This window comes from Heptranchias perlo, chromosome 26 (assembly GCF_035084215.1).
Source record: "Heptranchias perlo isolate sHepPer1 chromosome 26, sHepPer1.hap1, whole genome shotgun sequence".
NCBI classification, from domain to species: Eukaryota; Metazoa; Chordata; class Chondrichthyes; order Hexanchiformes; family Hexanchidae; genus Heptranchias; species Heptranchias perlo.
The window spans coordinates 10279223-10296079 of record NC_090350.1 but is presented as its reverse complement, the minus strand read 5'-3'; the positions used below and the strand labels follow the sequence as shown (position 1 = coordinate 10296079).

The 16857-nt window shown below is 40.6% G+C and overlaps 1 protein-coding gene across 1 annotated transcript in view; it reads left to right on the top strand.

Moving 5' to 3' along the window:
* The window catches only part of LOC137342498 (protein tyrosine phosphatase type IVA 2-like), an 86460-nt gene extending 71206 nt beyond the window's left edge, over positions 1-15254 (top strand). The window contains exons 4-6 of the mRNA XM_068006400.1: positions 3252-3382; positions 8382-8456; positions 10234-15254. Of these exons, the coding sequence (XP_067862501.1) occupies positions 3252-3382; positions 8382-8456; positions 10234-10345 (318 nt within the window). The 3' untranslated portion in view covers positions 10346-15254. The remainder of the gene's footprint in view (positions 1-3251; positions 3383-8381; positions 8457-10233) is intronic.
* Positions 15255-16857: the final 1603 nt, after the last annotated feature.

Here is a 16857-nt window from a genome sequence, read left to right as displayed (position 1 = left end):
CCCACTGAAAATCCCTATGTTCTACCTGTTGTAATTTGATGTAAACAATTTGTTACCCACATCATATTTCAATGTACCATGCTTCATCTGAGCTGCACAAGTAGTAGTTGCTATATGACCTTAGGGTGCTGGAGTTTCCTCTTTGTTTTATTTTTTTTTACTAGGTCAGCTAGTCTCCTTGCTCAGAATTCTTAGAAATGTTTAGTCAGAACAGCCCAAGTGAACTCTAGTTCTAAGATGGCTGGCTTCCTCACAGAGAGGAAAATGTGGTGGGTGACTCCATCTTTGGTCTTTTGACTGATTGCACTGCAGCATTGACAAAGGCCATGTTTCATACTTTCTAACTTAGACCCTATTAAATTTCTGTCCTTCTGCTTTAAGTCGCACATACGAAAACAAAGGACCAGGAAAAGACAAGATGGTCATTGAGCTTGTCCCATGCTTTCATGTTGCAACTTCAGCACACTCTAATCCCATTACCCCTCATCCATCAACCATGGACTCACCTGTGAGAAACAAACAAGAGAAAAAAATATAGGTCAATTTAAGGGAAAAAAAACTCTGGGAAATTCCTGTCTGACCTAAAGGCAATCAAATAAATTCCAGGAGACCTTGGAGACACCCCCCCCCCCCCACCCCCAATATCCACTTGCTTTTTATGTGCAGTTATGTTGGCCACACTCAGGAACTAGTCCAGCCCCCTTTTGAATGCTTGTAGCAAATCCGCACTCACTGCACATTTGGGCAACTTGATCCAGATCTCGGCAACTCGGGGGGCGGGGGGATAAAAATGAGTATCCCCTAATGTCTAACCTAGTTCTGTGCTTGCATAACTTGTACACACCTCTCCTGATCTTCCCTAACCTATCTAGCTCGAATAGCCTATCTGCATGTACCTAATCTAATCCTTTCATTATAAAGACCGCAATCAAATCATCTATGCTTTTCTTGAGTAAAATGCCCCAGCTCTCCAAAACTGGACACCGTATTCTAGATGATGCTTGACCAAGGCCTTGTACGAAGACAGAATCATGTTTCTTGTTTTACATTTGATCGTCCTGGCAATATATCCTAACACTCGATTTTGCTTTTTCAGTAGCCTTATGGCACTGGTCGTGGACCTTCTGTGATTCATGCACTATATCACCCAGGTCCTTCTATTGCTTAGCAGCTTTGAGAATGTAACTCTGCATTATTCCCTGATTGAGAAATTGGTGTGAAGACTTCTGGTGCAGCCCTTAAGACACCTGGGAAGTAGAACCAGAGGAGGAGGTCATGAGGTCCATTGTATATGTGCTAGCTCTTTGCTAGAGCTGTAAGAGTAACCCCTTATTATTTCCCCCTCCCTTTTAAGCTCTGCTTGGCACCCCTAATAGTTGGGGCTATGATTGGGAGCTCAATATATGAGGGATCAGACCTCTATTGGTCAGCTAATGATGGCCAACTCTAAAAGTAATGCTTTGTGAAATCATATATGGTTCAGGCTGAAGCTTGCAGTGATGCTGAACAATTGGCCCTTTTTAAATTCTACTTCTAGGGGGGGTGGTGGTGGTGGGAGGGAGAGATGCTCTAATACAGTTCTAGGTACCCAATGGCCTCCAGTCCTTATTGCATAGATCGCATTGTGTTGGTTAGTCCTTTGCCTGGATAGGGACTCAAGTTCTGAGCAGCACTGATTCTTTCTGGTCCTAAAGCAGTATCCTGAAGAATTAGCCTTCCATGTCTGGATGCTGAGTTGAGTCTAGTGGTTGATTTGGGTTCAATCCACTGAAAACCATGGAGCGGTTTCACTCTTGCTAAGGTGTATGTGTACGCTATGCCTCCATTAGTGTGAATTTGGCTTTCTCAAACTGTAGTGATGGTAGGGAAGAGTTGGATAATCGAATTGTACAACTAGTTGGGACAGAATTAAGATGAGAACATCAAGCAATATGTGAGCGCACAGCATAGAAGGTAAGGATGTAAACTGGTGAGCAGCAAGGGTAGTGAAGAATAACTTAAATATGAGAGACATTCAAGCAGAAAAAATGAATGGAGAGAAAGGAAAAGGAAAATGAAGAAAATACTTCACCCAACATTTGACTTCACTAAAATCTTTGAAAATTCTGAGGCCATGTTCATTTTTAAAAAGTAAAATGTCATGCCTTTAAACCAGAATGAATGGCTGTCCGTTCTAGTGAGTGATATTTGGCAGGTCTGTTTCTAGTACTGTAGTAAGCTTAACAATTTGGTACCTGCTGTCTAAAATTGCTGTTGTGTGTTTTTAATCTTTTAAAGTTGAAGCCTCGTTTTGTAATAGTACGGAGTTCCTGTTTATTCAGCAGGGTAAGGATTCCTCACAGTGTGACTTTGTGGAGTTCCTGTTTATTCAGCAGGGTAAGGGTTGATCTAAAATGGGATTATGCGGCTGACTTGGTCAAGCAAAGAGGTTCTCTTCCTTCCCCCACCCGACACTGATCATGCTAATTATGTGTTTGAAAAGTTCTGCAATTGAGGTTAGTGGCGTGCTATATTTGTGGCGTTACGGTGGTGCTGTGCCGGTTCGCAAATAATCTCTGCTGTTAAATCTTTTTGTGGGGGTAGGGGAGGGTAGGGGGAAGAGAGAGGGACAGCAGCTCGTTGGAGCACCAACATGCCTCAGCACTTTACTTGGTGTAAAAGCTGTTTTGAAGCAGTAATGTCATGACATGAATGGGGCCCCTCTTTGGCCTGTGTAAACTTAAAGGAGAAGTGTATTCTACTGAATTGTAACCTCATGAAGTTCCCCTCCAGTGACTCTATGAATAGTAAGGTGGGATTGTGGAGAGCATGCCTTCACCATGTTGGGTGCTCATTTTCATAATGGTACATCAAGGAACCCTCCAAACAAAGAACCTTTTTTTTTAAACAGATTACTTCCAGCTGACTGTTATAAAGTATAAGGAGTGACTGACAGAGAAGTGTACTGGCATCTCCTTTTATAACATTTAGGATTATGGACCATTCAGTAGAATATGCTTCTAATTGCGCATGCTGTCCCTCGTTGATTTGGGGCTTATGTCTATATGATTGCCAATTGCTACAGAACATTTTGACTGCATAATAGTTTAGTGTTGCACACTGTATTCACCCCAAGCATCCAACGTTCTGTAACTTGTGTCAGCATCAATGTAGACTGACAAAAAGCTTGGGCAAAGGATCCTTTCAACTGTAATGTGTATTGTACCATATTAGTTCTGCTGCATCTGTCTCACATTTATATTCTGTTTTAGGACTGGCCTTTTGATGATGGGGCCTCACCTCCTACTCAAATTGTGGATGACTGGTTGAATCTGTTAAGAGAAAGATTCCATGATGAGCCTGGATGCTGCATTGCTGTGCACTGTGTGGCAGGACTGGGACGGTAAGGAAGATATTAGTTTACAATATAACTCAAATTTTTACAGTGCCTTTAATGTAACAAAGCACCTGAAGACACTTCACAGATGGGCATAAGAAAACAAACACGACGGGCTTATCTTGAAATGTACGTCATCTTCCCTGGCATTTCCAGAGTAGGACTGAATGCCAATAGCATTGTCAAGTTGGCAGCTCAATAAATTAAGATTTTTTTTTCCAAAGCAGCAGTATGACGAGCAGTCAGGTGTTTTTGTAGGTGCGTCATCAGAAAAAACTGCAGCTGTTTACTTGGACTTTTAGAACACATGCAAAAAAAAATTGACCATTTTTTTCCCCTTCAATTACTGCTTATTTGACTGCAGACTACTGTCTGGAGGCCAGCTTATTTTCCTTGCTTCCAAAGGTCAACAAAGCTTTTTACACCTAGATTGCTATTCCTTATTAATTTCTTTTTGTTTCTGTTTTAGTTACCACTATCTCATGTGATCTCCCACATATTTTGCAGTAGCTTACACATCTGTTCAACATTACATTAGTTTATTTGGGTTTTGGCAGCTTCCGCTTTTCATTAAATTTAGATTGTATGGGGATCATCTGTTGCTGTCCCATTTAATGCAAACCATTTGCAAATTATGCCCAGTTAGCATACATGCCAACCTAGAAAACAAGCAAAAGTTAACCATCTGCTTCAAAAAAAACTGACACAACCCCAAAAAGCTGACAATTGAAGAACGAACCTGAGGATCTTTGTACTTTAAGTTGTAGGAGATGCACAAATTCCTCCACTTGTATTGGAGGAAAAAACCCATAAGTACATGAAAGCCTGAAGGGAAAATCCAAATGTTGAAGGCAGAAAACTAGGGAAATCCAATGGCACGCTCCCCTGTGGAATTTTAAATTTTTACATTCTGGTTTGTTTTAAGAACTGTTACTTATTAATGGCAATGATGGGGACAGAGAAGGGAAGGAGAAGTTTAGAAGAATGAGAGGTGATCTCATCGAAATATATAAAATTCTAACAGGACTAGACAGACTAGAGGCAGGGAGGATGTTCCTGATGGCTGGGGAATCCAGAACCAGGGGTCTCAGGATACAGGATGTGCCGTTTAGAACTGAGATGAGAAGAAATTTCTTCACTCAGAGGGTGGTGAATCTGTGGAATTCTCTACCACAGAAGGCAGTGGAGGCCAAGTCATTAGATGTATTCAAGAAGGAGATAGATATATTTCTTAATGCTAAAGGGATCAAGGGATATGGGGAAAAAGCAGCAACAGGGTACTGAGTTAGACGATCAACCATGATCATTTTGAATGGCGGAGCAGGCCCGAAGGGCTGAATGGCCTACCCTTGCTCCTATTTTCTATGTTTCTATGAAATAAATGGTAATGAAAGGGAGAAAAATGGATAGCAATAGAGAGACTGGGAAATGGATGGCAATGAAGGGGACCAGAAAGGAGCAGAACTTGAGCGCTGTGCTTGGGGGTAGGACTTGGGAAGAACATGGAAGCAGTGCCTTGGGATAAGATAGGAAGGACTGCATCAGCATAGTGGAGAGGGAGAATGCTGGGGGTGGGGGAGGGGTGGGAAGAGTGAGAGAAGTGTCAGCATGAACTCTGGGAGATGGAGTGTTAGCTTGAATTGAGTGACTGGAAGTAGAATATCAGCTTTACTGGTTTGGAGGGGAGAAGAGTGCCCAATTGAACCTAGGGGGAGAGAGAATGTCAATGTCAACTGGGAGGGTTTGAGGGGGAAGGAACATTTCTATCTCCGTCTTTAAAAATGAGAAACAAAAGTGACCTTTGGATTTTCAGTGGACTAGCCAGACGATGACTTAGCCGAAGGTTAGCTCGACCATTACTCTTTCACATCTAAACTCCCACTGCCCCAGTTCATAAAGACACTCTACTCCATCCAGACCCAGTTCACAGAGATGCTGTATCCCAGACTTTTTCTTTCACCATCCCTTTCTCCTACCAGAATCTAGTGGCTAATGTAGAATGGGCCCTTTTCTCCTGTCAGCGCTATTCCTAGTACTAATGACAGGGATTGTGGCATTGTTTTTGCGAGAGTTCCTGCCTACAGTGTACAGAGGACGCAATCCTGCCATTAGCACTGGGGACAGCATTGATAGAGGAGAAAGACCTATTTTGGTACGTCAGCCACCATACTCAGGAGGCACATGCGCATCATTTCCATACTGATAGAACATTGGAGCTGCCGTTTGTCAAAACCGAAATGTAAGGTAGCTAATTAAGCAGGTTTGATTGGGGTTATCAGGTCTCGGACCTGTGGTTATCAGTAACAGTAAGTCTTTGTGCGCTTATTGGCATAGGAAAGCAGAAATGATAGCACGTCCAGTTAGTGTACTCCCAGCTGACAATTTTGCTGTTCAACTTGTGTGTTAAATATAGTTCCTGACAGGAAAAACACTCCAATGTCTTAGCTTGATATGGCAACTAAAGGAGCTCATTTATATTGTTTCTTACCCTTTATCAAGATTCAGGTGTTTCCAGGCGGTCAGAGTCTATACTGCAGTGCAAGACCAAATAAAATGCCAATAATGAATATCTATAAGACTCTTCAGCTTTGGTTTTACCCCATGTATCACCAGTATAAATTCCTGGATTTCAAAATTGTTCCCAGTTACGTTTTATCAATTCTTCACTCAAAAAATCAGTACATTTGCTAATCTGTATGATTTGTAAAAGCATATCATTTTGTGAGTCTCATGTGATTTGGTTGAAGTGCACCTCATTCAGCAACACGTAGAGATGACGTGGCTTTTGTTTTTATTCTTGTCTACTCCACTACCTGATCTTCTAACACAGGTATTTGTATAATTATATACTTTTAGTAGGGTAAAAAAAGAGATAAAATAGATTTCTTTCATCTAAGTTTTAGTTGAATTTAATTTTTTAAAATAGGAAAAATTGCTACAATTTTTTTTTAAAAGCTTCACTTTTTTAATGTCACACTCCATTCCTTGATTGTGAAGACATGCAGACGACTTGTTCCCAGGCCCCTACTGCAATGTGGTGTGATAGACCCAACTTGATTTCTATTTTCCGTTCCTGCTTAGGACAAAATGTTTTGTCCCGATTCACCAGAGCCAGACCAATCCAACCAAGATTGACAATCGTGCACATCATCCACATCCTGTCATTGTAAGGCGTGGCCTGTCTGAACCCAGAGAGTCTTCTGAAAATTTTAACTAATGTGCTATGGTCACGCACACTACCTGCAGAGTTTTGTATCTCTGGGTCTGTAAAATTGTACAGAAATGGTTACCTGAATATTAGTTGATGTAAATCCTATGATACTGACAGAAAATAAACACTGTTCTTAGTCCTTTTTAAAGATGTATTGATACTGATGAGTGCAAGTTTGCAGTCGTTGAGCTGTGTATTGGAGACTTAGGTCTTTGGCAAACTTTTGTTTTTGAGTTTGGGAAGAGGTCAGTACTGTGCATCATGTTTGACAAAATGTACAGGTAATGATGCATCGCTTGTGATATATATGATTACATCATGTGTTTGGCAAACCTTTTTCTGACCAAGAGCACTAGTAAGGACCAAGACACAAATATGATTTTTAAAAGGAGAACTTCAACAGGAATGAGTGAACTTAAAGAAATCAACTGGAGAATGATGCTGAAAAGTTTAGGGCAAAAAAACTAACGTTGAAGTGTGCAAGATAAGCATATGCCAAAGAAAAATAAATGTAAACTAAATTGTACAAGCAATTAAAAAATGGAGATTAAAAGAATAAAATTATACCAGGAGAAGGAAGGGAGGACTCTGAGAGGAGTATCAGAACTCGCTCAGGAAGCTTACAAGGGATATTAGAAGTGCAGTGAGGACCCTGGACATGAATATGGCTGAAGATCTTAGCAACAATACTAAACAATTAGGGAGGAAGCCAGAACTTTAAAAGATACATGTGATTGTGAAGCTAAAGAGTAATATTTTCTAGTTGCATTATCCTCATGAATATCAAATTGCTATCCAGTTTAGGATTTAGATTGGTAATGTTATTGCTCCAACAAATGACAAAAGACATTAAATGCCAATGAATGTAAATTATTACGCATTGGTTGAAGAATGAAAATGATAAAGGGATTCATTAAGGTAGAGAAACTATTTCCTTTGCTGGGGTAACAAGGGGGCATAATCTTAAAATAGCTTGTCCATTCATGAGTGAAATCACAAAGCACTTCTTTTTACACAAAGGGTAGTGGAAATCTGGAACTTTCTTCCCTGTGGATGCTGGGTCAGTTGAAATTTTCAAGACTGAGAGATATAGTTTTTGTTGGGTAAGGGTATCAAAGGATATGGGTCAAAGGTGGCTAAATGGAGTTGAGGTACAGATCAGCCATGATCTAATAGAATGGCTGAACAGGCTCGAGGGGCTGAATGGCCTACTCCTGTTCCTATCTCCCTATGAATGTGCATCACAGGTATACAGTGAATTGGTTAAGCAAGACTTGGAAAAGGACCTGATACGAATAGTAAACATTTCACTTTCATTATCCAGACACTGTGGCAAAACAGTTTATTTTTAAACCAATAGAAAGCTGGAATATATAGCCGGAACAGCAGAGTACACTTGAGCACAAATTATGCTGAGGCTTGCAATGCATTGCTTAGACCATATTTGGAGTATTGTGTTTAGTTTGGTCACCGTGCCACATGCATTGGAAAAGTTACAAAGAGGAGCAATCAAGACTGATCCCAAGTTAAAGATGAGTTATGAAGGAGGAGGAAATTAATGAGACTTCATAATATGCAATGTAAATGGTATGAAGTAAGGCATACTTACTTCCACAGTTGGATACTGTAATGGAAGATCTATGATGCTAGAGAGATCGGGTTCAATGGGCTGAATGGCTTTTTTATTTTCTATTCATGATCTCTGTAAAAGCACAGCAAGTAACATTGCACAAAAAATTGCAGCCTTGCTAAACAAGCTCTGACATTCAATCTACCCATTTTCTTGCACTGCAGAGCTCCTGTTCTTGTTGCACTAGCATTGATTGAATCTGGAATGAAGTATGAAGATGCTGTTCAGTTTATACGACAGTAAGTAAACTATAGGAGTTATTCGCAAAGATGGTTTTAAATTTGTTTATAGGAAGTGATGGTGTGCATTGAACAGTTTCCTGGTTGGCTCAGTCAGTGAACTGCCTAGTGTGGAACTGAACCGTACACACCACAAAGCTCTGAGATTTGATTCTCAATCCATTCTGAATCATACTTAGTGCTATTTTGTTTGAAAGTGTCCCAAAGCTCTTCACACAATAAAATTACTTCTGAAATGCAGTGACTGTTATGTAGGCAAACACAGCAGTTATTCTAGTCCAGCAACATCCCAGAAGTAATCTGGTAAATGATCTGTTGATCTGTTTCTTGCTGGTACTCAATGAGGGCATAGAAAGAGCTCCCTGCTCGTCAAACAACAAATGGGACCTTTAACATCCACTGAACCAGCAGATGGGTCTTTTAGTTTAATGTTGCAACCGATGGACGGTGCATCCTCAGTAATGCACTGAACTGTCGGCCTAGATTATTAGCCCAAACCCTAGTAGAGAGTTTGAACCCATAACCTGCTGATGCAGAAGCAAGATGTTACCAATTGAGGCAAACTAGCACCTGGATTCGGTGGTGCAATGATTTAGATAGGGCCCTTCTGGGACTGAATTCAAATTCATCCCAGACTGATCAGATAAAAGTCTCTTCTGGCTGCAAGAGTCCTATATGAAATTAGGACCCTTGTAGTTGGTTCTTAATGGGTATCCACGAGTATAAAACCGTCCCTAATTCAGCACTAATTTACACTAAATTGGCTATCTCTCTGTGGCTATAGAGTGGCCAGTACGGGAAATGGAAATGGATCCTGTTCTAAAGGTTGGCCTTGAGGCACATACTTGGAGCAGAGCAGAAATGAAAGACTTTTACTTTGTATCTAACCAGGGTACCTACTTCAGCATGTTTGGGGCAGTGTCGAGAGAGCTTTACTCTATCTAACCCATGCTTGTCCCTGACCTGGGAGTGCTTGTTAGGACAGTGTAGAGGAAGATTTACTCTGCATCTAACCTGATCTGGGAGTGCTTGATGACACTGGGTGCCCAAAATAAAGTGTCCCATTCCCTGGCATTAACCATTTTTCACTTTCATGGGTATTAAACTCACTAACAGACAAATGACATAAATGTAATCACAGCTCTGTGGCTGCCTGTTGCTGGCCAGGACATGGAGGTTTTGCTGCTCAATGTGCCATTGGAATCTAGTTTTATCATGTTACTGAATAATTGGTTGTAAAGCAGCAATATTCTGCAACAGGCTTACCCAAGTGTCAGTTAATTTGCATAAATCTCCATTATTCTGCTCCCACCATCCTCAAAACCGACCTGATTATATAGAAGTATTGGTAATGTCCGCTATAGAATGGATATCCAAATTATCAAATCAGACTCCTGCCGAACCACCTCATTCTGCTGACTTCCATTTAAAGCTGTAGCTGATTCCCTTGCCGACTACAAGTGCTGCACTTTAGCAGCAGCAGTAACAAGAGGCTATGATTGAGTGCAGCGTTCCAAGCCATTTCCAAAAAGAGCTCTGAAAATAAGTACTGGGAAAACTCAAGTGCCCTGCTTATGGGAACTGTCAGTTGTGAAATTAAGTAACTTGGGCAAGTTGAAATCTAATGTTAATTAAGAAAATGCCAGATGCAGCGGGGGTGGGGGGAGGCTTTTGTGAAAGGTGTGAGTTATAATTAGGAATTACAGTTCACTTGATTTTGTTTTTAAATGTGTGAATCCACTGAAACCAAATCATTCCATTATTTTTCCCATTTCAGAAAAAGACGTGGAGCTTTTAATTCAAAGCAACTACTTTACCTCGAGAAATATCGGCCAAAATTGCGTTTGCGCTTCAGAGCCTCCAACAGCACTAGCTGCTGCATCCAGTAGAGATGTATCTCCGGACTGTAGACACCCTGGTGACGCGGACACAGAAATTGAGCTATATCCACATTGCGATGAAGTCAGGACCAGCAATCTTGGAGTGAATTTTTTTTTTAAAAAGGAAATCTGTCTTTGTGGTGAAGGAATTGTGTATTTTTCATATTATGATTGATCTTATCAGGGAGGTGTTGCATCTTGAAACGGTCTGTATAGAAAATAATTCACTGCCTCTGTGTAAAAAGGGGGTTAAGATTATGTCTGTGCAAAGCCCCGCTGTCACCTCACTTTGTAAACCTCACTTGCATTGCACAAAGACTTTGAGGATATGGTTCGATGCAATAGTTTATCCCTCTGGTTACAGCAGGTAGGCAAAATAAAAAAATGGAATCTGGCACTGTAATTGTATTGTATTTGATTTCCGGAGTTAAGCAATGCCAATCTTAGAGAATAATCTCTTTGTCTTGGTGTGATACTTAGTTTTTTTTTAAATGAAAGAATTAAATCTGTATGAACATCTGTATTTTAGTTTTTTTTTAATCTACCAGTTTTTCATCCAAGCATGTTGAGGGGTGAGAGAAAGCAAGTATCTGTCCTTCTTGTTTAGAAAGTGAACAATTTTTGCTTTGGAACCCATAAGCAGTGACAATCTGGCATGTGGGCATGAGGCATTGCCTAGGATGTGGGATGTGTGCATGTTAGTATTTCTGCAGTATTGGGTTTGAGTTCCATTAGTGGCAAAAGCTCCAACTTATGTACCAATATTACTGTGATGGATTCCTTTTTCAGCCAGTTTGCTACATAGTGTGTCCCACTATACTGTCTCTTTCTGGGGCAAGGGGTTTTGGACGGGCAGAGAAAAAGGGTAAATTACCACACTGACTCTGGCTCCTGTGTCATCTCTTTTGTGGAACCCACAAAAGAGATAAGTGTCTGCAGTAGTCGGTGACCAGTACATATTGAGTCCATCCCAGCAGGGATATTGATCTAGAAGTGAACCCCTCTGAACATAACACTTGTTTCTATGTGCATTGTTCTGTGGACTTGAGAGCAGAAGAATGATATCACAGCAATGTCCCCTTTTTATCATTACCAACTCATTGTTCTCCTCCCCACCCCACTTGCCATTTTCTATTTACAATCAATTGCTAGTCAGAAGAACATGCAGCCTGTCTGGCTTTGCCAGCTGGCCGATGGAAGGGCTGGGGTGAGTAAAAGGAAGGGATTTAAAAAGAGATGGAAAATGGTTAAATGAAAAATACAAATGTCTAACATCTGGCCATTAATGTTACATTAAATTCTAAAACATATCTACAGCAGAAAAGAACGGAAATCTATTTAATGCTCCCATTTAAAATCACAATTCTTAGTTGTCTACTGTGAAAGTTCGCCCTTTCTTGTGGATGGTTTTGTTTGGATTTAGCACTGAACCTCTCCTAAGCTCGTGCAAAATGTCGATTTATTGGATTTTTTTTCTTTGGTTTTATTACAAGATAAAATTTATTTTCAACTCTTTATAAAACAAAAATCAAAAGAAATACAAACTAGGCTTATTTTAATTTTTATTCACTTTAAATTTAGAGGAATGGCAGGAATTTCATGGGATGGCTGATGTGTAAAATGAATATTGTCTGTCTTGTTATGTAGGCATTAGGTGAGAGGGGGCACCTTGTTAGTTGCGGCCAGTGACCAGCCTGATACTTAAGGAGAAAATGCTCCAGAACCGTGGTTTAATTTTTTTTGTTCTTCAGTTTTTATGTTTCAAACTGTTATCTCTGGATAGGCATTTGTGTGGTACAGAAAGTGCCGCTGCTGGATGAACGGCAACAGATATGCTAGTGTAATGGTGCAAGAAGGACAGAATGGTTGCTTCGGTAAACAGTTTTGCAGTTTTAGTCGGGCCGTTTCTGGTCCTACGGGTGTGGCTGCTATAAGAGCTTACATCACAGACAGGGCCAAGTGTGCACAGATGCACAGCTGAGACTCTGCAGAGCAAATGTGCAGCCTTTTCATAATTTGAAAAAAATAATTCTCTTCAACTCTAGTGGGTACTAATTTTACAAAAGGAAAATGTGCCCCTTCAACGCTCCTCGTTAAATGTGGGGGTCAAGCTGCTGTTTGCTGACACAATATAAAGTGACCAGTGCCTATTAGCTTAGATGGCACTAATGCCAGAGGACTTCCTGTTGTCTAAACGTTTAAGGACCCTGCACACTGCTCTCTGTTGCCATCCATTAACCATGACTTGTTCGCTTGCAGTATGTGTTTGCAGGGGTGCGGGGTCCAGCACAGAAAAGTAGGGTGTAACGAAATTTAAATCCCCCCAAAGCACCCGGCAAATGCTTGTTAAGTGTAATTTTGTAATTTGGCCACAAAACAGGAGCAGTTTTGTGGCCAACCTCTTGTTGCAGTCATCTTGTAATGTACAGTATGTAACAAAACAGGAAAGAGAGCTGAGTAACTGGAGCATACCAGTTATATCAGCTAAAGCCTGGCTAATCAGTAACTGTGCCTGTCTGTCTAGTATGATCTTGTGTTTTAAACCTGATTCAACCCATTTTTTTGTCCCCTCAAATCATTTTTTGCAAGGTTTAACCTGATATAACCTTGGAACAATGTTAGTTATAAAATGGTCCTTAACTAATTTATCATGGCTATTTTTGGTGTGATTTGCCTTTTTCCATTATTACATGAGAGGCTCCTGCAGCATTTTCTAAACCAATTTTATATCTTGTTTAGAACTTTTTAATTGTATGTCACGGGGAATGGGTTACTTAGTTTATTTTTTGTTTTTAGGTGAATCCCCAATCCTCCAAAAAAAACATCCAAAAGATTATGCCTTAATTGCAGCACAATGAATGTCAGAATTCTGATTCTATCTGGTCCTAGATATCTTAACCCACACACAGTCAAAAAATCTCATCAGTGTCAATGACCTCAGTAGTAGCTGCACGATGAATCCTTGTTGAGAAGCATGTAGACTTGAAACAGCTGAACTACTTGACTTAGGCATCCTGGGTAGCTTTGTCACTAGCATGCTATTTGGACACTCAGCTTTGCCTGATGTGTAACATCTATTACGTGGTAAGCAAAGCAGGGCTCTAGATGGAGTGCCTTGTGTTATTGGCTTGAGTCTAGGGAATGGGTGGAAATCAGTAAGAAGGCCTTCCCAGGCCCTAAAAAGCACACATGCTGTTGGCTGATAAGGACCAGAATGTTTTGGGCCAAACCATTTTCCCCATCAACTCTAAAAGAGATCAGGAAGGAAGTGAGTCAGATTAAAATTCATGGAAGGGGGAGGGGAAGGAATTGCACTTGTTTTTGATCTGAAAGGATGTGGAATAATGTGATCTGGCCTTATGTGTAAATTATAGTTGGTATTTGGAAGGAAAATCTCAAGTATTTAAATGTTTTACTTGTAATTGAAGGACCTCCCAAATTCTGCCATATTGGAGTGTGCACTAATTGTTCCATTGCGACTTTTAGGAACTTAACCAGTTTCACTTAGTCAGATATTATACCTATTTCTTAAAGAACCTACCCTTTTATTTAAAGAAGAAAACTTTGAGCAGTTAGCCCCTCGTTTCCTCGAGGTTGTACAGGACATGTTAGTCTGAGGGTTTCCTGAGTTGGGTTTGGTGTTAGGTGTGGTAGGGACACCTGCTACATTTTATACATTGGAAACAAGGTGAGGCTCTGGGGGTGAAGAGGCAGCTTAATTGTTATATTTGCAAATTGTTCAATAACAGTTTTTCAGAAGATCATTTTCTCCAACCTGGAAATGATTCGCATTTTATGTTTGTCTATAGATATCAGCTGGGTACCTATTTTGCTTGTACACACCTCAGTATGGCAGCTGACAAGTTCAAATATTTGTCTAGGAGAACATATTTGAGTTAAGAAATCTAGACTAGTGACGGACTGGTAGGAATACTGGACTGGTGCCTATATCCAAGTACTACAGCCACCAGACCTGTGTTGGAAAAGGTCCAGGTCGTAGTTATGGGTCCACTTTGAGTCACTTCCAGTGATGAGCTTGGATGTCCCAATTCCTATACTCATGTCCAGTTTTTTTCTCGTGGACTTTGATGTTACCAGACCTGTGCTTTTGGGTGCTAAAATAGACACAGAAGGGTGAAATGATTACATTAATTGCTGGTCTGTCACTTTCAAACTGATTGTTGGTATTTAGAATCAATTTTCTGTCATTTCAGAATTAACAAACTATGCTAAATGGTGAATTATTGAAGAACTTAGTGATGTCTGTCCTGGAAAGACTGCATTCCTTTTTAAGTTATCACATGTTGTGTTCTCAGAGGGAAACTCCAGTTGATGAGAATAGTTACCAAATCTAAAACTTGAGCAGGGCCTTGGAGTGTGAGGTTTCCTGTTTCACAGGTGGGCATCTTGAGGTACGACCATTGACGGACAGGAAAAGACCCTCTGGTCCATCCAGCCTGTCCCACGCAATCGTGATACCTTGTGTATCACAGTAGATCGCCAATGTTTTGTTGCATGTGATTTGAAACAAGCAGGAGAAGTGCTGAGTCTTTAAAATGACAGCTTGACACGATGCTCGTCACTGGCATGAATCTTCCAGGTTGACTGACACTGATCTGTCATTTCTGTGAGCATTCTTTGCATGCCCAGTTGGTGTGTATGCACACCATCAATCACCTAGCTTTCTAAAAGTATTTTTTTAACAATGAATTCAGCAAATATATTCACTCTCTACAGTTTTGCAAAATAAAATGACGTCGGAAGTACAGCTTAGTGTTGCGGGAAAGCTGCCCCTGCTGTGAGCTGCTATTGTCTCCTGTGTAGACTAAAGGGATGCGGTCTTTCTGGAATAGTGTTTCTAGCATAAATTCTGCTTTTATTGATTTGATATTAAAGAGATCAAGTGTCTTCAGCATTACAGAGCTCTCTTACTCTGCGTTTTGTTTCATTGTTTATGCAGCTTAGTAGTCATTGGGCTAAAAAGGTTGACTACATATTCATAACTTTGGTTTTCATTCTTGATTCAATAATCAGTTATAAAAATCAGTTGAGCAGGCATCCACTTTTATGGTGTGGCAAAAAGTAGCATCTCTGGATACTGACTAGTTAGAATTTACCAACTCATTGCTTCTGTGGGCTGGCATGCCTGTGGCAGGAACTGAGAGGAACGAAGAATGGTGTAGAACAACGTATTTCACAACCAGCAGTCCACCTGAATAGTACACGAGAGAAATAACTTGCATTTATATAGTGCCTTTCACGAGGTGGGCCTTGAGTCTACAGTCGTCTGACTCCGAGGCAAGAGTACTAATACTGAGCCAAGGCTGACATCTAACAAGCAACATGTGAGAGCGTTTGTGCTCAGGTCTTTGGTTGTGACAAAATCTCATCACGAGCCTTTTGGGACTGAATGCTTCCATCGTGATTGATACTCTTTCAAAACTTTTTTTTGAATAAAACTTAAGTACTTATTTCGAAACTGTTCCAAATCTTAGTCAGCAGTTCACTGCTGTGACCATCTATGTGCTGGTTCTAAGATCCAAGCAATGCTTCAACTTGGCCACAGACCCATAAGAATTTGTAGGAACAGGAACATAATATTCCCATCGTATCCCTCACTCCCTTCTCTTGCAGAAATGCAGCAAAACGTCTCTTGAATCTAATTATATTTTCTGTTTTAATGGCCTAACCTGGTAACTGATTTCACAAGTTTATTACTCAAGTGCTGAGCGTTCCACCTGACTTCCCTCCTTACCCGTAACTTACAGATTTCTTTACATATCCCCTGGTATTGAGCCCTTAGCTGTAGTGAACAATTTGCTTGAATCAATTTTGTCGATTCCCTTTGTAATCAGTTAGATCAGGATGAAGTCCTTCTTACAAAGGCAATCAGGTTTGTTTTCTTTTGAAACATAATGGACTACATCCATTGTATAAATAGGTCGATGCTGTGCACAAACCTGATAGAATGATTATATTGTCATTGATTGCTCGCCTGATATGGAAAGAGATACTTGTAGCCGCGGACCCAACTTGAGTAGCTAGCCAGATTGTGTTCTCGAGTTTCTGTCACAGTTTCATCTCTTGTTAAGCAATAAATTCCAAAGCTGTTGCTCCATGCTCTGCATTCGTACTATATTTATGCAGGATGTAGCGTTCCAACAGGACTGAACACTCATTGTGTCGGTTCAACGTTGCCTTGATAAACCAGAACAGACTATAGTGGGCAGTACACTCTTTTTCCCCCTCAAAAACAAAAAAGACCATAAAAGTTTGCCATTTTGCTGCTCCCCAATCAGTGAGTATCTGAAGCATAGTTGTGTTCCTTACCTGTATTTAGTTCTCTGCCTACAGTGCACTTTTTGGTTAAAGATGAGTAAAGGGCCAGGGCTCCTGCTCCTGATCTCTATCCAGTTTCTGCTGGTGGAAATGTGTATGTGTGAACATCCAATGAGGACACGATTGGGGGTGGCTGTGATGCCTGGGGTTCAACAGCTTGCCAACACTCACCATCTACGTGC